Genomic DNA, 22642 nt, shown 5'->3' with positions numbered 1-22642 from the left:
GATTTTCATGCACAACCATTTCTAGGGTTTACAAAGAATGGTGTGAAAAGGGATAAACATCCAGTATGCGGCAGTCCTGTGGGTGAAAATGCCTTGTTGATGCTAGAGGTCAGAGGAGAATGGGCCGACTGATTCAAGCTGATAGAAGAGCAACTTTGCCTGAAATAACCACTCGTTACAACCGAGGTATGCACCGGGTACCACTCACCTCCACTACAAATAGGAAAAAGAGGCTACAATTAGCAAGAGCTCACCAAAATTGGACAGTTGAAGACTGGAAAAATGTTGCCTGGTCTGATGAGTCTCAATTTCTGTTGAGACATTCAGACGGTAGAGTCAGAATTAGGCGTAAACAGAATGAGAACATGGATCCATCATGCCTTGTTACCACTGTGCAGGCTGGTGGTGGTGGTGTAATGGTGTGGGGGATGTTTTCTTTGCACACTTTAGGCCCCTTAGTGCCAATTGGGCATCGTTTAAATGCCACGGCCTACCTGAGCATTGTTTCTGACCATGTCCATCCCTTTATGGCCACAATGTACCCATCCTCTGATGGCTACTTCCAGCAGGATAATGCACCATGTCACAAAGCTCGAATCATTTCAAATTGGTTTCTTGAACATGACAATGAGTTCACTGTACTAAAATGGCCCCCACAGTCACCAGATCTCAACCCAATAGAGCATCTTTGGGATGTGGTGGAACGGGAGCTTCGTGCCCTGGATGTGCATCCCACAAATCTCCATCAACTGCAAGATGCTATCCTATCAATATGGGCCAACATTCTAAAGAATGCTTTCAGCACCTTGTTGAATCAATGCCACGTAGAATTAAGGCAGTTCTGAAGTCGAAAGGGGGTCAAACACAGTATTAGTATGGTGTTCCTAATAATCCTTTAGGTGAGTGTATATATATAAATGAATCCCACATTTAGTACAATTTTTAATTTTTTATTATTGTGACATTTTCAGGATATTTTAGCACATTTCTCCCCATAGTTCTTATTACCGTAATGCATCCGGATATTTTATTTTTGCTGTTGCTTTTGATTTTAACTAATTTATATTACCACAAAAATATCTATTTTTATATACATTATAAAAGATGCAGTTGTAGAATGATTATCAAAATAAAAAAATAAATCAGCAAAAATGAAAGGCAATGCCAAGGGAGTACTGCCATGTTATATAAAATTAGCATAATTGTCATGTAAATAATGTAAAAATTCTTAACGGGCCCAAAATAGGCTTAATTTCCTATATGCAAAATATATGTTTCTTTTGATTTCAGGTTACATCAGAAATCCTAAGTGAGGTCTAAAGTGTGATCAAACAGAATCTTCCATGTGCTGCCTCTGGACTTCTGTTTTATCATCACTTGATAGCCAGCAAATCAGCATTTAATTATATCCTTATGGCTGATTCCTTGACCAACTTTGGGGTTTGACTTTTTAATCATACATGAGGGCCTGTTTTGTTTTGATCTTCACTTCTGTGGCAACTTCACTGGACTGACCTCACATGTAAGCAGTATGTATCCAGGCCAAAGACAACTGCAGCCATTAGTAAACGGACACTCACTGGACATGCCATAGAACCAGCCAGTTTACAAACTTTTCCTTCTCACTTTAGTTGTATGCATAGTCCTATACACAGAATGACAGTAAGTTTTGGCAGAAATGCACCCAAAGAACATTTCAACTAAGGTGAAGTGGATTTGGATTGAATGAATCATAGTCCAAGTTGACTTGTTTTTCCTCTGACTTGGAAATGCATGATTTAATCCTTGCTAGAAGTCAAGAGGGGGGTTCTGGCCTGTAAACTTCTTAATATAATTTGTCCATTGTAAAGACAATACAAGTGTAGACATATTGGCAAGATCCTGCTGTCGTTCACAGCCAAAGTGGGCCCCAACCAATACATCCCTGTCACGGACAGAAAACTCATGGCTCCCTGTAATCAATATGCATTTCCCATCTCAATGGAAGAACAAATTCCTTCCATGAAACAGGATCCGTTATATTAGCCACCATGGAGAAAAACAACAGAGGCAGAGACATCCATCAAAACTGTGCTGAAAGGGTTTTTCTCCTGTAAAACCCATGCCGGTTTGATATTAGCCCAAAGATGAGCTACACTCCCCAGCATATTCCCATGTCCAGATGTAAACAACCTGAAACTGAAGTGCTGAAATATGCAACGCAATTCTCAAGGTTCCAATGACACGCAATCCAGTCCAAGAACCACAGACACTGATGTTCAATCACCAGACTTACAGCAGACCCTTCAAATGGAAGCAGATGTTGGACTTTGAAGTATCAGTGACCTAAAGTGCTCCACTGATCCACTAGTGCAACACCCACTCAGCTTCTCTTTTCTTCCAGTATATTCTTCATACTCCTCAATCCATCATGCAGCCATCAAAGTAATGTACATGAGTTGGAGTCTCCATTCCAGATTCAGGTTGCATGGGTCCTACAAACTGCTTCCAGCAATCAGGGACATTCCAGTGATTCCTGTTTGGTGGGCAGATGGTGGAGATCTTGCTCTGCATGTGTTTGAGAACATCCTTTCTGTAAAATGATTGCAGACCAAAGCACAACTTCTGGTGTTCTAATTGATCAGCTGAATGTTTCTAGATGTGACTTCTGAGGATAAACATCCACATCGTTCAGTTCAATGTGTTCAAGTCTATCTCACACTCATGGAAAAGGAAATTCTTGTGCATTAACTGTGTTTGATGCACTGCCAAGAGTTGTTGAAACAAATTCCTCTCCTATCAACAGCTAGAATTTTCCATGTCATTGAAAGACATTCACATCAATGAGCCACAAAAACAGTGTGCTGTCAGAATGGTCATATTGAGTAATAGATTAACTAAATCACTTACATTTTGAAATTACAAATGTGTAACACATTGGCCAGTCTTTTAAGAGACCTGTGTGACAGATAAGAATCAAACAAGTTTATCAGGTTGTGCTGGATTACTGTTTTGTACCCAAAGAGCAATCTGCTAACAATGTCACTGGAGAAATATAGAGTATTTAAAAGAGCAGTGGTGCCATCTAGTGATACATGCCTACTATTTATGACTCCCAAAGTGTTTTTACTTTGATTTTCAATCCTGGTCCTGGAGTAACCCCAACACTACACATTTTGGATGTCTGCTTTTGTTTGACATCTATTTCAGGTCACGTTGCATCACGAGCTGATGAGTTGAATGGTGTGTTAGATCCAGGAGACATCCAAAATTGTTATGTTGTGGGTAATCCAGGACTAGGAATGGAAAACTGAATATGACAGGTGTGGTTCTTTAAAATAGAGCACTTTACTGTATAAAAAAATGGTACTGTACCTTTAGTGAGAAGAAAATTAACTGATTGTAGTGTGAGGATTATCAACTTCACTAGCGACCAACAAAATTGTAACTTTCTTTTGATCATGGGAATTCGGCACACTATTGGTGTTTAATAGAGTATCATTTGTGCATAACAAATTCTCAAGCAAGAAGGTTTGCAGCTTGACCTCGCACTTCTCATTTCATGGTTCACAAATCAGTGATTGGTTGCAGATTTAGAGTGATTTGACAGGTTGTTTTCCATCCAAATCATAACATGAAATTACCTCTCTGAAACTTAAAAGATCCTCTGTGGCATGGTGACAAAAGATCGCCACAGTAATCAACAACTGAAGTGCTACCAGTGAAGTTGAGGACTGTAATATCCTCTTTTAAGGAAAAGCTTGATGTATTAATACTTCTGCAACTCAAAAACTTTGTCAGAATATTGGTAGTCATTGGCATCATGTGCACACTTCTTATTCTGGATTTTTGTATTACTCGTTTCATTTACAAATGTCTGTAATATATATATATATATATGTATAGGAGTTTTGCCTGGTCAACTAATTCCAATTTTGAAAAACAGTTTTGGATGTAAAAGTTTATAATTCTCCAGTGGCGGCTCCTGAAAGAATTCTCAGGAGGGGCAATTTTTCTGATAATGATTAAGGTGACCCATTCAATGGGTACCGATTTCCCCTCTAGCTACATAAGTTACAGGTGGAAAGCTATGTAAGAAATTAGCATCAAGGAGCCTTCATAAGCAAAAATGACATGGCTCCGCAATTAATTATTCCACTTATTCATTACTTACAATGTTGTGTGATGTAAGAAACATTTTTTTAAAAGATATGTCCAGCAACAACATAAAGACAGGGGCAGCATATAAGTCAATACCAGAAGCATTTATTGACTGATCTCAATAGTATTGGCTTACAAAAGCAAAATAAGTTTACATTTACATTTATGCATTTCGCAGACGCTTTTATCCAAAGCGACTTACAGTGCAATTATTACAGGGACAATCCCCCCGGAGCAACCTGGAGTTAAGTGCACAATGGTGGTGGCTGTGGGGATCGAACCTACAACCTTCTGATTACCAGATTACCAGTTATGTGCCTTAGACAACTACACCACCACCACTCCAGTACAAATAATCAAGGATGTTCTTTCACATTCCTCAACAATGCATAAACAATCTGCATTTCCATAAACAATGAACTAAACATAAACAAATTGTTGAGAGAAGTGGATCTTTAGAACTACATTTTCTGGAATGTAGGATATCACCAAAGTGCTACTTAATAAAAGCAAAGTAACACTGTCCTAAATAAGTGAATGAACAAGTGAGGCTTGACCTAGTGTGGTCTGTGCATCTTGGCTTTACACATTGAAGACCAAACCAGAATGACGAGGTGCTGCCAAGTTTAACTAAAGAATTCTGATATACACATTAATTACTTAGGCCTCATGGTTGAATTGAAAATATGTGCACCAGAGCATAATTCACAACAAGCGAGCAGGAGCTTTTGATAGAGGCTACTGAAAACATTGATGCAAGTTATTGGTAATTAGCAATTTGTATAGAATTCCATATTCTGCCCTCTTGTATAGATTTGTGAAAATGAATATGAACAGTGATAGACATTTTGCCTGGAAACAGCATTTGAAAATAATTTCTAGAAATGTAAACACAGCTATTTATATGGCTTTGTAAATATGAACAACCATATTCTGGCCAATTGTATAGATTTGTAAAAATGAACATGAACAGATTTTGAATGAATGAAAAATAACTATTTAAAACAACATAAACTTTGAACTGATTTGGTTTGTGTGTGTGTGTTAATCAGGAAATCAGGCATGTTGAGGACTAGTTCCCTCTCCATGGAGAGCATGGCCAGTGCATTCAGACGTTCCTGGCCCATTGAATTTCGCAGGAATGTCTTAACTCGTGTCAAAGTTGAGAAACATCTATCAGCTTCAGCTGTTGTCATGGGAGTAGTTATGAGGATGTTCAACAGAGTCACAGTCTCAGAGAATGTCTCCTGGAGGTTGTAGCTCATGAGAACCTGGTACAGTGCACCACAGCAGCCCTTGAATTCAGGATTCTCATAGATCAGAGAGAGTTCTGTCTTGAGCTTTGCCTTGTTCAGCATGGTATATGCATTCACAGTGGCCTCATCAGGAAATGAATGGCAGTACCTTTCAAACATATCTGCTTGCAGTAAGGCAGCACTCACAAGGTGGACAGTGAAAAAGAACCTTGCTTTGGTGTGATCCAGGATGGTGTCGCAGACCTCTTCAGACAGCCTCTGCTTCTCTTCTCTCAAAGCCGTTCTGGGTCTTTTGGCTCCTGTTGCTACTTGCAGCTGCTGTTGAGAGGAGTCCCTGAAGGCAAACAGACCAATGTGTTTGTTAGGCTATGTACAGTACTGTAGTCTATGTGATGCATAGGTATATGCAATTTAGCCACGTATAGTACAAAGATTTCAGTTCCATTTAAAATGGGCAGGGATGCATAAAGTCTTTAGTGTTTAAGTTAGCCTTTGAGTCTCACCTAGCCTGGATGTTCAGCACAGTATACAGTTTATAAAGTACGCTAGATTATACCACTGGCCATATATAATGAGAATAATGTAATTTCAAACACAAATGCAGTCTCCTTTCATGCATACACGAAATCTTACCTTATGGCCTGCACACTGTTTGTGAAGCTGCCGAGGGCACGTTTGATGAAGGCAGCATCGATATCCTTCTGGAGCTTCTGGTACAGATTATCGACGTGGGGCATGATTTTATGGAAAAGCCACATGAAAAAAAAAAGAAATCTTCATCATGTAGCATCCTCACGTAGCCATATGCCTCTCTCACGGTGGGCTGGTGAAATGAACCCAATGAAGCGGTCCTGATGGCTTCAAAACATTGTATGAGATTGTCTCGATTCTCGTAGACAGTGTTCATGACTCTGCTGTTGAAGTTCCACCGTGTGGATGAAGCTCTGGGCAGTCTTAGTGCAACAGTCTGGTTCATGAATGCTGGTCCCGTTTGGGTGACCGGGAAAAAAAAGCTGCAATCCCGCTCGGATCGGAAAAGAAAATATTAACTTTTTTGATAAGAGAAGTAGCTTACTGCATGATCAAATTCAGCCGATGTGCATAGCAATAAACATAATGGGCATTCTTAAAATGCTCACGCACATTTTGCTGCACACCAGCCTTCTCTTCTCTCCCCTCATCACACTGGCTCCATCGTAAGCTTGCGCGATGAGTTTAACTTTCTCGTCGTCGGCAAAAGACCGTTCAGTCTCTCCTAAAACACACTGGCAATTGAGATTGATTCCGAGATGGGAAGAAACTAAAAAAAGCGTTCCTGCACTTTATGGTTGCTATCGATGTACCTCAGCACAAGCACAAGCACCAGCAGTGTCTGTGTAGAAACGTGTGGCAATGTTCACTCTCCCCAAAGCAGACAATCTCAAACAGCTATCAATGTGGGTCTCATGTTTCTTTATCTTTTCTGAAAGATGGTGCATGTCTGTTACACCTGTCGCTGTCAAAGCGGTGCTGTCTGCCGTGCCGCCTTCAGGGTGAAAGAGTAGGCAGGGGTAGCAGAAGACTGCATTGGCTACGTCGCAGCCTGCTAGCCAGGCTTTTCGTTCTTACCAATTTTTGGAAAATCCTCCAGTGTAGGACTTTCCCCCTTTAGTAGAAACCTGTTGAATGATTCAATTTGGTCTGAGAGATCCTAATTGTTTCGTTGACAATTCATCTTGATTCGTTCGCACTGCTGTGATTCGGCCGCAGGCCGAGTGCAGTAGGTAATTACAGCAGTGCTGATGTAGGGCCATTTAGCAAAATTGCGAGTGTGATATTGCTTGCTTAAATATATATATATATATATATATATATATATATATAGTTCAATGAACAAGTACATTTGTAAAAAAATTAATACGGTCATAAAAAAACATTTGTGCATTGAACTACTTCCTTACGTGACGAATCAGAATCTGCCGTTGCTGGTTCAAAACAAATGATGCGTCCAAGCCTCCATTAGTAATTAAAAATTTCACTTCAGAAATAGTATTACGGCTTATGCTGTTTCTAACAAGTCATTGGATAAACAAGGATAGATGGCTGGATGTCTGTGTGTGTGTGTGTGTGTGTGTGTGTGTGTGTGTGTGTGAGAGAGAGAGAGAGAGAGAGAGAGAGAGGAGTGTGTGTGTAATCACCTGTCGCCACACCAAATCAGAGATGTTTACAGGATATTACTCTCTATTTCACAGTAGCCAGTCTGCAAGGGTCATTCACTATAGAAACAGCGATGTCCTCCACCATTTTAAAAAATATGTATCCAATATGGAAACTCCGATAAAAGGCAAGCACTTGAGTTCTGTAATAAATCAGTCTGTTGTGTCTCTCAGCATGAGCCTTAATCCTGAAGTTGTCAGTTTAAAGCCGTTTAAAGCGATTTCCTAGCTTTTGGTAATGCACCCCATAAAATATCCACCATGCACCCCATGAGTCCAAGCAGAGAATGTGCGTCCGCTCTCATGTCCTGACGCAAGGCATCGTCCATTTCTTTGCTGTGCTGCAAGAACCTCTCATCTGCCCTTTCCAAATATTGCACCAGTTCTGAGGTACTGTCTCTCTTCCTTTTTCCTGTGTACAACAATAATAGCAGATGACAGATCATCAATGTGTTGTCATAGCATTGCAAATAATTGTTTTCTGCAGGGAATTACGGGTATGCATCTGCTATATTAGTTATATAACAAATATGTATAGCATCATACTACATCACTATCACTTCAGATTTTGCTCATGTCCATAAAAAAGCATCAATATTATATTGTATATAGCAAGTTAATAACTTTTCGGGGCTGGCAAGTTTCAATCCCTGAAGAAGCCTATGGACTAATGGAGGAGTGATCCAGCTCTTAGATTTCATCAAAAATATCTTAATTCATGTTCCGAAGATGAACGAAGGTCTTACGGGGTTGAACAACATGAGGGCGAGTAAATACTGACAGAATTTTCATTTTTGGGTTAACTAAGCCTTTAAATGAAGAAAAAATATAAACATTTCAGTACCTGATAATATATAGTAATATACAGTCACATCTCAATGTTTGCATAGTGTATGATGTGACCATTTGCACACCAAGTCTTACCGCGTTCTGAAGATGCTTCTCCAGAGCTGCTACACGACGGCACGGGAGAGCTGCAGCCCAGCGGTGGCGGCAACTCAACATTGTCATCATCACGGTCGGTGATGGCAGACAGTTCTATAAAAAAAAAAAACAAGACAGTGCTTTAAAAAATATTGTCCATTACACTTTACACACTGTTCTGTGCTACTTTATACAATGAAATCACAGATAATACAATCCTAGCTAGCCACATTGCAAACACTGATGTAAGAAATTAGAACGTCACTAAACAGCTAAGAAACATGCTCGGAACAAGTAAAATAATCTAAAAAACAGAACTTACAAGGATCGGTGCAACTTTGCTGTAGCGAATCATCCACCATTGACTCAAGCATTATTGTTGCCGAGTTCAGCGCCCCGGTCACCTGGCATGCCGGCCTATCGCCGAGAACAGAGTCGAGAACGTCGAAATGTGGGTTTCGACGAGGGCGACCATTGCCGCTTCGACCGAGGTCCTTTTTTTGGTCCCTGTAGTCATTCTTTAGTTTTAGTTTTTTTAGTTTGTTGCTTATCTGTTGGAGGTTCCGGTCGAACCCCGCTACAGCCATCTCTCGCTGAATTTGCTGCAAAACCGGTTTCGTCCGCGAAGCCCCGTCTAACTTACCCTGGACTTCTGCAGAGGACCAGAGTGCAACAAAGCAGCTCGTTTCCTCCTCTGACCACAACTGTTTTTGTTTAATCACGTCCATTGTGTTTATCTGCTAATTCAAAAATGGCGGTCACAAGTTTCTGTTCGTCTTGATGGTCACGGTAACCCCGCCCCCAGCCGCTGACGTAAGCGGTTCTTACTTCTAGAGCAGCAATGATTTGGTGCTACTTAAAGTCCCCATGAACCGGAAGTTGCAAACGACTTTTCTCCAGTGTTGTGACGTATTTCCGAGAGAAACGGAATACTAAATGAGGCAAAATAGTGGGCGTGGCTTTTTTCCAACTAGCACCTGATTGGATCTAAAAAAGTAGGTGTTTCATTCAGAAATGGAGGCAGATCTTAACGCAAGTTTACCATCGGTTGTTGAGGATTACTCGCCGCCTGAAACACCGCCAGCAGTCCCCTTCCTGCAGCAGGAGGAGGAGGAAGATGAAGAAGAACAGGAACACACGGAGGATCATTTCGTCACGGGGGAATCAGACCTTACATGTTTGAGCCATTACATGCGGAGGGTTCGAATGGTAAAAAGTGTTCCGTGAGTGTCACAACCAAAAATGCAGCTCCTCGCCATCGCTCCTTTCACACGCTCTCAATGCTCGCAAACACACTAGCCTGTCTACTGTCAGTTGGAGGGGCGTGGTTACGGATGTTAAGGAGACACCTAAACCGTCAAACCTACGTCATCAGGCAAGGTCCTCCAATGCAGAGGGGCGGGGAATTTTCAGATTTTGATTAAAGATTACGAAGCCAAAAACTTTTTTGTGTGGATTGACTTGCATGGATGAATTGTTCACCACAAAACGATCAATTTAGGCAAACAAAGTATGGTCAATTTTGAATTTATGGGGACTTTAAGAACCACTTTTACTGGTTCGGAGCTGGTGCTTTGGTGGTCGAAAAACAAAGAACCGATTTGAAACTAGGCTCTGGCTCCGAACCAGCACCAGCTCTGCCTTGGTGGAAAAGGGGTAAAAGACTCATCTCCTGTCCTGAGCCTTCTGGTCTCATGCCAGGGTCGGCAGGGTCAGAGGCCATTACATTAATGTGAACAGGAAAAAACTAAACAAAACAAGAAAGCTAAACTGTTAATTAAGCCAACCCTAAGGATAAGTAAGGTTTAACAAGATAACTAGTTTAATGTACGTTAAACTCGATCAGTTACAGTCAACCTTAAAGCATTTTTAGCATCGATTTAGCTAGCCATTTATAGCCATCCATCCAAACAATATCTAACGTTATGTAGGTCCCAGTTTATAGGACTATGTCACCGTGCACAGAAATGTTAATTTAACAAGTACACAAGCATGTACCAGTACAAGTTAGCCGATTTTGTTTGTTGGTTTGTTTGAAAAACGTTAAGCTTACCTGTCAGTGTTCCCAGTCATAGCGCCGCTGCATTCATTAGTAGTTTTGGAGGAAGACTCGTGGTGGGCATGTTGAAGGAAGCTCTGTGGCAGGATGCTGATAAGATGACTGCACTGGCTCTGTCTTCTTGCAGTCGAAGACGGAGCAACTTCCTGCTCTTTAAGTTTATTCTATGCACTGTCAAGTACTTCATCAGATTTGTCGTGTTGCCGGTTTTGGCAGCAATTATCTTGTCGCAAACATGGCATCGCACGCTGTTGGCATCGAGCCTGGTGAAATTTAGCCACACTTTTGATCTTTTCACATCTTTTACATCTATAGCTGCACTGGTCTGACGAAATAAAAGGCCACGCTTCATACAGATGTCTTATGTTGTTTATTTACTCTCTCTTCAGTAGACACCATAGACACCGTGAAAACGTGTACGCCTCTCAAACCATGCAGATTAGGCAATTCTTTTCCAGACTACATGTCGTTTCTCTGCATCCATGTTCATTGACCCAAAATGACGCCGACCCGCTCCAAACTGAACCGGGTCATGTGACATCACGTTTTCTACGTAAATCCTCCTTAAAGAACCCCCAACTTTAAACACCTCAAAGGGCATACATTATAAATACCGGCTTCTGAATATCGTTTTGATTGTTTTTAAATTGAATGAACTCAAATTGACATTAATTTATAACAAAAACATAAATACACATTTCAACAACAAAAAACATGTCCTTTGACAGTTACACTCCCACCAAATTACTATAATTTATGATGAACGTTTGCAAAAGTTTGAATACATTTAGTAATTTCACAAACCAAATTTCAGAACCAAATAGAATGTTCTCTGACTCTTGGCATCAAGTCTAATATTTAAACTCTTAATACTTCAAACTCTCAACTTGTGTTGACGTAAAGAGATTAGTTCCATTGCATAAGATTTAATTGTTTTCTACAAGTACCACTAATTTGTGAATAATACGTTCAAGAATGGATGGATTAGCAAGTCGCTGACCCTCTTTCCCTAACTTTCTATTTCCTATTTGTATTGTGGTTTTCCGCACCAGGCCATCTTCATCTTCACAAACATCAAGAACTCTTCCAAGTCTCCATTCATTGCGCGGAACCCCTTCCTCCTTGACAATGACGATATCTCCAATCTTCACATTGCGTCTTGGAGTATGCCACCGTTGTCTGAGAATGATGTTTGTCAGATATTCCTTCCTCCATCTACTCCAAAATTGCTCAGTCAGATATTGTACTCTGCGCCACCTTTTTCTTCCGTACAGGTCTTCTTGCACAAATTTCCCTGGTGGAGGCAGAGGAACAGAGGATTTCATGGTGAGTAAATGGTTTGGGGTAAGTGGCTCTAGCCCCTTGGGATCATGTATCTGTAGTGAGTGGGCGGCTATTAATGATCGACATGGCTTCATAGAAGAAAGTTCTCAAGGAAGCATCATCCAATCTTCCCGAGCTCTGCGAAAGAGCCCAGCTTAGAACGCTCCTAACTGTTCTGATCTGCCTTTCCCAAACCCCTCCCATGTGACTGGCATCAGGTACGTTCATTTTGAAGTCGCATTGCTTCTGGGATAGGTAAGCAGTCAATCTGTCCTTGTCCAATTCTTTCAACGCTTTTGTCAGCTCATTTTTGAAGGCATTCTTTTGTGCCAATCTTACAAGCACGATACCGGCCTATCTCATGTCTTCAACATTTATGGGTTGAACGGTTTTGTATCTTGCTAATTGCTGGATACGAACGACAACTTTCAATGCTATGTGCCATTTTGAAAACCACTTAATCCTCTCCAAAAAATTCTCATCTTCTACTACCTTTGTGTGTAGTACTTGTGTCATTCTGATTTCAGGATCATCAACAAGCAGCTCTGGAGTTGTCTTTGGTGTGATAATTTCCTTTTCCCAAAGAAACTTGGGTCCCGTTAGCCAATTTGAGTTAATCAGATCTGACACCTTGAGGCCCCTGGAGGCATGATCCGCTGGATTTTCCTCTGAGTTTATATAATGCCACTGAGCAGAGTCAGTTGTTTCACGAATTCTTTGAACTCGATTCGCCACAAAAACGTGAAACCTGCGGGCTTCATTGTTAATGTAGCCTAAGACTACCTTTGAATCTGTCCAAAAATATTCTTGATCAATTCTGAGCTCCAGCTCCTCCTTTAACATGCTACTGATCGCTGAAGAGGTCACCGCAGCTGTCAACTCAAGCCTTGGTATGGTCACGACTTTTGTGGGTGCAACCCTTGCCTTGCCAATAACAAAGGAGCAGTGCACTTTGTCTTCACTCAACACTCGGATATATGAGCACTGACCATAGCCATGACTACTCGCATCTGAAAAGTGATGGAGTTCAACCCTCTGGACAGTCCCTAGATGTCCAGGAGCAAAACATCTCATAATCTGGAGATTTTGCAGGTTCTTTAGTTCGTTCAGCCAGCTTGTCCATTGTGGCATTAACTCTTCAGGCAGAGGTTCATCCCATCCTATGCCCTTTTGGCACATCTCCTGCAGTACCTTTTACCTAATAAGAGGAAGGGAGCCAGGAAGCCTAGTGGATCAAACACAGGCGCCACAGTGGAGAGAATTCCTCGCCGTGTTGCTGGTTTTTCATCCAGGACAACCTTAAAGGAAAAGGTGTCACTATTTACACTCCACTTTACTCCCAGCACGGTCTGAACTGGGAGTTCATCAGAACCAAGGTCCACATCCTGAACTTCACTGGCTCTTTCGCTGACAGGAATTGACTCCAAAACCGTTCTGTTGTTGGACATAAACTTGTGTAGACGCAATTTCCCTTTTGCACACACATTTCGGGCTTCTTGGATTAGTTTGACAGCTGCGTCCACATTTTCTACACTAATGAGCCCATCATCAACATAGAAATTCCTTTTGATGAAGCTGGCTGCTGCAGGATACTCTCTTTCATTTTGACATGCAAGGTATTTCATTCCATAATTTGCGCAGCCAGGTGAGGATGCTGCGCCGAAAAGATGGACTTTCATGCGATACTCCTTCGGCTCTAAATTTGTATCACCGTTTTCCCACCACAGGAACCGCAAGTAATCTCTGTCTTCCTGGCTCACATGGAATCTGTGGAACATCCTTTCTACATCACAAATAACTGTGACTGGATGTTTGCGAAACCTGCAGAGTACCCCTGTAAGCCCATTAGTGAGATCAGGTCCAGTAAGCAAGTCATCATTTAAAGCGGTGCCATCATACTTGGCAGAGCAGTCGAACACAACTCTAATCTTCTCTGGCTTTCTAGGGTGATACACCCCTTGGTGAGGAATATACCAGACATTTCCTGCCTTGGTATGATGTTCAACTCTCTCAGCATCACCATCATTGAAGACACTTTCCATAAATTTAACATAGTCATTCTTGAATTTGGTGTTTTTCTCAAATTTTCCTTTCAAACGTTTCAGCCGCACAAGAGCTAGCCGCTTATTTTCTGGTAATTGTGGGCGTGTCTTGAAGGGGAGGGGCATCTCCAGGTGTCCCTCTGTATTCTGGTGAATTTTTTCATTCAGTAATTGTATGAACTGTATATCATCTTGCGATATGCTCTTTTCCTTTGGGTTTGTGTCTCTAAAGTCTGATTCAAGGGCTCTGATGACAGCAACAGGAGTCAGTATTGGAAGTTCCTTAACAGATACACGATGACACAGACCTGTGACTTCTGTCGACTTTACAACCTGTGGTGAACTACCAACAATACTCCAACCCAGGTCAGTCCTGATGGCATACGGCTCATTATTACCTCCTGTGATGACTTGTCGAGGCACTAAAGCTCTTGAGCAGTCATAACCTATCAGAAGTCCAACCTTACAATCCAACAGCTCTGGTATTTCCTGTGCTATTTTATTCAGATGTAGCCATCTTCTTGCGGTTTCAGAGGTAGGAATGTGGGAACGTTCAAGTGGGATGAAATCTCTGGTATAGGAAGGTGGCAAATTAATTAGGCCATGAGAGGAAAACCCCCTAACTCTGAGCCCACTAACGCTTTCACTTTGAACGACAGAATCCTTTCCCATCATTGTAGTAAGTTTAACTTGACAGGCTCTGAAACTACCCCCATCCTCTCACATACCTCTTGTTGCTACTCTGGGTATCTTGTAGAGCATAAACTAAGGTCTCTCTTTCAGGATTGTCCATTGAAGAAATCCATACAGGCACTATCATTGATGTGCTCCCACCGTTACCACTGTCTATGCAACATGAAAGGGAAGATGTGTTTTCTTCTGTTTGCATAACACGAGAAAGTACTGCAGAAGACGGACGGTCTTCATGAAGTGGTGTTGGATGATGTTTCTTGCAAATACTACAAGTAGCTTTACTCTTGCAATCCTTTGAATTGTGTCCTTTCCTAAGACAGCCAAAGCACAGGTTATTGTCAAATATGAACTTTCTCTTGTCCTCCACAGACTTACTAGCAAACGTTTGACATTTGTAGATGGAGTGACTTTCCCCACAACACCTGCAAGTGACTAGGTATGAACATAAAGGAGCTGCGCTTACTTTATTGGGTCTGTTTGAAAACGTTGAGTTGCTTCCCTCAACAATGTATGTTTTCGGCACTGTGCTTGGTGTGTCTGATGCTTTCACATTTGTGATGAATGCATTAGCCTTTGAGCGCTTAACTTCTCTAGATGGCCGTTCTTCAGAGAGCTTCAAGGCGTGAAAGGATGTTACAGGGTTGCAGGCTATTTCTGCTTCTTGGGCCAGAAATTCAGCAAACTCCTTGAAATTAGGGTATTCCTCGGTTTGTCTTAACTGGATTGTAACATAGCGATTCCAACGAGACGTCACCCAATCAGGGAGCTTTTGTAGCATTTTTCTGTTCTCTTCACAGTCATTTAACACCTGAAACCCTTTGATGTGTGGCATGGCATTGCTGCAGGCAGTCAGAAAGTCACTTAACTCTCTCAGTTTAACTGATTCTCTTGAACCAATCTTTGGCCAGTTATTCAGTTTTTCTCTAAAAGCACGCTGAATTACAAATGGATGGCCGTACCGAGAATTCAATGCTTCCCATGCTTGATCATAGGCTTTATCGTCCGTTCTGTAGAAGCTTCCTTCCAATACAGATCGTGCCTCACCACTGACATATTTTTGTAAATAGAACAACTTATCAGCTGAATTTGTGCATCGCTGTTCTATCAATGCCTTGAAACTTGTTCTCCACTCTAAGAACTTAAGTGGGTCCCCTGAGAAAACTGAGGGCTCAGGTGCAGGAAGTCTGCTGAGAACCATTGTGTCATGTAGGGCTTGTACTACTGAGGCTTCCCTATCAGAATGGGTTGTTTTTCCCTCTTTAATCTCCTTAAAAGATACTGGAGGAAAATTAACAACCTCACTGCGTGCTGTTTTTCTTTTGTTATTGGGCTCACCTGAGTCAGCTTCAGAGTATGCCTTGAGCTTTGCAGCTATTACTTGAAGATCTCGCTCATTTTCCAATCTTTTAAGTTCTTGTCTTTGAACAGCAATAGCCTCCTCCATCTTTATCTCTGCCTGCTTTGCAGCCAACTGTGCAGCAAACTCTGCTCATTTTGCAGAGATGCTTTGCTGTTCTGATGAGTAGCTTGAACGGTGACTACGAATAGTAGACTTGACTTAGCATACTCTTTGTCAAGCACCATACGAATTCTGGCCTCTTCTGCACTAGCATCAAATTCCTCTTGCCCCACTTCACTCATACGTACTTTCATCAGCCCCATCAAATCGGTTGTTACTGCTGTACAGGAATCAATTTTTCTTCTAATCTCAGTTGAAGGTACTTATTGAGATCGCCTAAGTTCATACATATTTTTCACTTGAGTTTCCAGCCCTTCAACACTATCCATCATGTCACCCAAGTCTTGGTCAGAGCACTCATAATTTAAGTTTTGTACGTGCAGTTCTTACTTGTTCTTTCCAGCTTTCATACAACTTACTGAATTTACTCTCCTTCTGAGAAACTTCTTGCTGTTTAAGCTCTTGCATTTTTGGAGTTAATTTTCTCTCTCGTGAAGATTTCCTGGGTTCATCTCTTCTTGAAGTGGAAGCAGTAGGTTTTGCTATTTGAAGTGACTGTATTTTAGCATGAATATCAGCTATGAGTGACTCTAATCTTTCCCTTTCAGCATCATCATTTTGAAATCTTAACTGTTCATTTAAGCTAGTCAACTCTGCCTGAAGGGACTCAGTTATCTCACTTGATTCATCATATTGAGTGATTTTTCTCCATGAACTGACATTGCAAAGGTTTTTTAGCAAAACACTTTTGTGTTACTTACTACTCTCAGATGCAAAAACCTTGTAACTTCACCACTACGTCAATTGTAAAGCATACACACCAATTAGGCTGTAAAAATCAAACAATATAAATACAAATAATTTATCTTTACTTTTTTCTTTTTTTTTGACATAAAGATGTAAAAGCAGCACAGTCTAATCTGCTGTTAATTGCAGAGCAGCACTCATCTGCTTGTAACAGTGATGGAGTTAAACAAACACTGTTCTCTGTAGCCTGTAGAAAGGATACTTGCAAAGCTGTAGTCTACGCTGATAAATGTCGCCCTCTACTGGTCCGGTCGCGGTACTTCCCTGGCGGTGACAATTGCGTGCATAACGGCAAGCCTCGTCTCTGACGCTTTCTCTTTCCACGCGACAGTCCCGCGATCGTGCTTTCTTTTCGAATCCGACGTCTCTTCTGTACGCGATGCGCCCGCAATCTCGTTTGCTCTTCTCATCCAGCCGATGCCGTTCCACTCTTTAAGCTGTCGGCTGTAATGGCGTCACGTTTTCACTATAGCTGCACTGGTCTGACGAAAGAAAGGCCACGCTTCATACAGATGTCTTATGTTGTTTATTTACTCTCTCTTCAGTAGACACCATAGACACCGTGAAAACGTGTACGCCTCTCAAACCATGCAGATTAGGCAATTCTTTTCCAGACTACATGTCGTTTCTCTGCATCCATGTTCATTGACCCAAAATGACGCCGACCCGCTCCAAACTGAACCGGGTCATGTGACATCACGTTTTCTACGTAAATCCTCCTTAAAGAACCCCTAACTTTAAACACCTCAAAGGGCATACATTATAAATACCGGCTTCTGAATATCGTTTTGATTGTTTTTAAATTGAATGAACTCAAATTGACATTAATTTATAACAAAAACATAAATACACATTTCAACAACAAAAAACATGTCCTTTGACAGTTACAACATCTATGGGGTTGAGACGCATAAACACTACAGCCTCACGCGTGAGCCATGTCTCTGGGCTTAACTGACGTAAACTAATGTTTTTCCTTGATGCCTAAACACAGCCAATCACCGGCAATTTTAGATTTGGGCACATCTAGCATACGTGCTTATCACTGACGAGAAATTTGGTACCGAACGACAAGAAATTTTTCGATACTCGATTGTTTAGAGGCAATTCGGTCGGTGCCTAAAATTTATCAAACTCGATAGCCAGCCATATATAGGCCTATAATAAACATATACATATATAGGCATAAACCTCTTCAATTTAACAGCAAATATAACGAGTTATAGAAGAGAACAACGGGGGAACAGTTTTTAACAAAAAGATCTTTGCGCCATTATTGCGCCAAGATCTTACAATCTTCTAAAAGCATCATCGATATCCGACATTTGTTCCTTCAGCTGGTTCCACATCTCAGGATTCAGTGAAATACCTGAGGGTGATTCAGTGCAATTGATGGAACAAAAACTACCATGGCAAAATCATTAAACATCCCAGGAACATTTTTAACTGCACTTAAAAAGGTATTTGTCTGACAAAAGGCAACCAATGAAGCACACACAAAATGAATAAAATTGATAAAAATCTGTGGCTCCATAATTACCTTTTTTGCCAGGCTTCTTTTCACCTGCTTTGTCAGTACTCTCGAATGTCAATCAAAACCTTGCCTTTGAAATCCCTGACACAGACATATCTCAGTTTCCCAATCTGTCACATAGCAGAACAGGAATGAGTTTACTAACAAGGACTCTACAAAATAAGCCAATTAATCTGCACACCCTACAATCAAACTAAACTTTCACTTTTAAAGTCAAAACCCTCAAGAAGCCTACATTAATCATTTCAGAACCTTTACGAGTTAACTATGAAATTAGTAATACATCTGAATATATTCTGTAGAGATTATATAATAATCCTTATCCATTTATGATACCAATAAGATAATTCCTTTTCACAGTTGGCAAGATGCACATTTCAAATCACAAAATTGTCCAGATTGTTATTACTGAACAAACTATTTGAAGGGCACACAATCAAATGCAGGTGCGAGCATGTTTCCTTGGTTTAAATTGTTACCTGTTTGGACCAGCAACAGATGTTATGACTATATGAGTAATAAAACAATCTCACTAAATATAAGGAGTACACATTCTTAATTTCATGTTAAGTGGAAGACAGGAAGATTAAAGCAACCTGTTATTTTCTCATGGCAAATGCTATATTAATTATGTTGTATTCTATGTAAGCAGACTGAAATCAATGCATGGTCATACCTTTGTTTCTGCTTCACAGTCAGAATTACCAGAATTGGAAGAGAGCACCTCTTTAGATTTAGGCATGCTGATGAAGATAAGCACGAATAATTTAATCTAGAATATGATTCAGCACTGCCCCCACATGGCCATTTATAAAACTTAATTACAGATCGTTTTAAAAAATAAACATTCAGAACAAAGAGACAGATGAGTTATTAAATAACATACTTCAACAGAAAAGTACTCCATGCTTTTAAAGAAAAACAGTCAGCCATGATTAAATTAATCCACAAGTAAGTGTCCAATTACTATTATTAAATGAGTAATATTTGGCTGGTCATGTGATCCTAACATGCCAGCCCCTATGAACAGGGCAGCCCCTTTTCTCAAGTACATTGTCACTCCAAACATATACAAGTGTGAAACGTAATGCCGTTTCACCGGGTCTACAGTGCACTTATCAAAACAATGACAATGAATGAACATTGAAAAAACACACTGTAACACAAGAAAGAAACCCTAATCCTTGCAGAAAGTGAATCTTATTTTTAGGATAATTCCGATTTTTTTCATTATGACGTTTTTATTAATTGTTTGACAGTTACACACATTTCTCATTACTGCAATGGGCAAAATGTGCTTACACATCTCACAAAGCAATTAAACATTTTTTTTTATCTTGATGCTCCTACATGGTCCTTCATTTGCACAGTATATGCCCTATATAACAGGGGTCGCAAACCTTTTTCCACTAAGAAGCCAATTATTTTATTTTTGTTTGATAGGCTACATTTTTCGAAAGAGCCATAGCACAAATGAATAGTTTAAACTATTCATTTGTGCTATGGCTCTTTCGAAAAACTTTACACTATTTTTTTACATTCCCCAAAAATAATAGGTAACATGTTGCAATATGGAATTTAGTACACGTGTTTGTGCGGATCTCCATAAAATGACTTTACCTTACAATTGTTCATGGAAAATGTTTACTTCCTTTTTGGGCTGGGCGATATGTAAAACATGTTTTAACGACAATTGCCTTTAAAATATAGTTTTATAGTGTCAACCGAATTAAATTGCCAAATCCAAACATTTACGGTCTCCAACACAGCCCCATTTGCCATTACGCAATGATCCATCAACAACAATAGGTGGAAAATTACTAATAGCCTACAGATTAAGAACTAAAGACAATTATAAATGTAATCATAATAATAAATAAGCCTAAAAAAATCCTTTGTGTTCCCAAAAAATGCTGCAGAATGTGTGTTCTTATCGAATGCGTTTGAATTGCATTTTGGTAATAATGCTGCCTCAAGAAAATACAATTCAAGACTCAAGGTGAATGTGTCTGGTATTACTTTATGATTTAATCACGTTTGTCTTTGTTTCGTTAATACAAATATAGCCTACCTGTATATATTACTGAACCTGCTGAGTTGCGTCTAAAGCATGCCAACCGCGTGGAAATAAAGTGAACTATCTCACGGCACCATAGACTACATTATTCTTGCAAACAGTTTTCCCACTATTTGGAGTTTGGCAGGTACTACAGTAGCCTACATCACATCCTGGCTCGCTCATTGAAAATGCTCTTGACGGCTTAGATCAATAGTTACTGGGAATAAATTTTCCTGCACTTTTCAAAATGAGAGAGAGAGAGAGAGAGAGAGAGAGAGAGAGAGAGAGAGAGAGACTTATTCCTAACAGGTTTATTTTTTTTTAACCAAATTAGATCTGATGAACAAGATTTGCTACGCATATAGCTCAGTTTTAACGTTAAAGTTACATGCATAGGCCTACATACGAAAATAATTTGTTTAGTTTTTTTTATCTAAGCCTACATTAATTTAGCATTGATTGTCAAAGGCTGACAAGAGCAGCACATCTCATTCCTCTGAACGCTAAACACGAGGCTTGTCAGTTAGTTCAAAAGATATCGACCAAGCAAGACACAGAATTGAAGCTTCACCGATCAATAATAACTTCACTTAAGCGATTTGTGTTCTCATCTAGGAAAGGATGGCATGAAAATGCCTTAATTGGCTTGTTCAACCAACGCAACTCCTCAAAATCAACACCTGCGAGTATGGCGGGGACGTTGAGGGGGCCTCTACATCCCAAAACCAACGTTGAAAAGCAAGGCCCTATTTGACACGTTAGCCTACTAATAGCGCATTTTGTTAAACGTGTGGTTTTGCGTAGATTTAACAAATAGGCCTACATATGCAAAACGGACAGTTTGTAAATTCGCTTTGAGGTGAATTAAACAGGACTTAGCTACGCCCGTTTCACACATAGGGCCTACTCCGTGTGCAGTGCGTATACGGTACAGGAGCAGCACTTGCTATAGTGCTTTCACATATGCTGCGTTTGCAGTGCGCTACTGATCCGCAGTTTCTGTGTGCCACAAAATCAAAAATATGTAAGGAATTTTGATTTTAAACCCAAACGTTAACTTTGAGATTGTTTAAGGCTTTGAAACAGTATGAAAATTCATTTTAATCATTGTGATTCTTTGTTTTACATGTAGCCTAGTTGACAGAAGAAAAGCTATCGCGCTATATCTGTTGCTAGAAGGAGTAGAATGAGAGAAATTGGGTTCAGTCTTTTTTAGGGTAAAAAAAATCATATATGATGACATTTTGCAACTTTTGGGACTATAATCATACTTTTTGTTTTTCTTGACCCTGTAATTTAGTAACTGTAGAACACATTAACTGTAATTATGCAGTTACGCCCGTTTCACACATACTCCGTTTGCAGTGCGTATTTTTTTCCGTACCCATGTTAACAGGTTGGTCAAAATTCCTTACATATTTTTGATTTTGTGGCACACAGAAACTGCGGATCAGTAGCGCACTGCAAACGCAGCATATGTGAAAGCACTATAGCGAGTGCTGCTCCTGTACCGTATACGCACTGCACACGGAGTAGCCTATGTGTGAAACGGGCATTACGTTAAACGTGATGCAGTGGGTTATATGTTTTCTGAACATTCATACTCAGCGGCGTGAAACCCTAAAATCGGGAACCAACCACTGATTTATAAAGTGGAACCAACCATATGGCTAATCATTTCTCACAGGGCATTGCCATAATGGCAATTTTTACCCAGTAAAAATTTTAATTGAACTGTTTCTCAACCCACACTCATCATATTGAAACCTTTTTATGCCTTTATGTGCTTTTGGAGCTTCAAATATGTTGCGTCCATTCACTTGCATTGTGAGGACCTACAGTGCTGAGATATTCTTTTAAAAAATGTTGTTTGCCTTCAGCAGAAGAGTCTTATACATCTTGGATTTCATGAGGGATAAGAGAATTTTGATGACTTTTTGGAGTAAACTATTCCTTTAATATGCCTGTTATGAACCACCATATATGGTTACTATAGTAACCACCAAAAATGTTGGCTATAATAAGTATACATTGAATTCACTTATAAGTAATTCTAATAAAATAATTTAACATAATAATAAATGCATTATGGTAACCAAAATTGTGATTATTCTGATTCAGCATAAATGTTGCTGAGTACCTGAATTTTGC

The 22642-nt window shown here is 40.2% G+C and overlaps 1 protein-coding gene across 2 annotated transcripts; it reads right to left on the bottom strand.

Annotated features, from left to right (window-relative positions):
* Positions 1 to 4255: 4255 nt before the first annotated feature.
* LOC127643295 (uncharacterized) lies at positions 4256 to 11351 on the bottom strand. 2 transcript variants are annotated; one of them, XM_052125974.1, is made up of 4 exons: positions 10569 to 11351; positions 8516 to 8629; positions 6030 to 8003; positions 4256 to 5730 (listed from the first exon to the last, which is right to left on the bottom strand). In XM_052125974.1, the coding sequence occupies exons 3-4, from the start codon at positions 6152 to 6154 to the stop codon at positions 5136 to 5138; spliced, it is 720 nt and encodes a 239-aa protein (XP_051981934.1). In that variant the 5' UTR covers positions 6155 to 8003; positions 8516 to 8629; positions 10569 to 11351; the 3' UTR covers positions 4256 to 5135. The 2 variants fall into 2 exon arrangements, with proteins under 2 accessions (XP_051981934.1, XP_051981933.1); XM_052125973.1 differs by lacking the exon at positions 10569 to 11351 and having other exon boundaries at positions 8516 to 8817.
* Positions 11352 to 22642: the final 11291 nt, after the last annotated feature.

This window comes from Xyrauchen texanus, chromosome 4, assembly GCF_025860055.1.
Source record: "Xyrauchen texanus isolate HMW12.3.18 chromosome 4, RBS_HiC_50CHRs, whole genome shotgun sequence".
Taxonomy (NCBI): Eukaryota; Metazoa; Chordata; class Actinopteri; order Cypriniformes; family Catostomidae; genus Xyrauchen; species Xyrauchen texanus.
This window is presented reverse-complemented; position numbering and strand designations above follow the sequence as displayed.

Excerpts from the sequence above, each read along its gene's own strand:
- LOC127643295 (XM_052125974.1), bottom strand. The coding sequence starts at position 6,154 with ATGTGGCTTTTCCATAAAATCATGCCCCACGTCGATAATCTGTACCAG. Across the intron at positions 5,731-6,029 it reads AACAGTGTGCAGGCCATAAG|GGACTCCTCTCAACAGCAGC; the intron begins GTAAGATTTCGT and ends GTTTGCCTTCAG.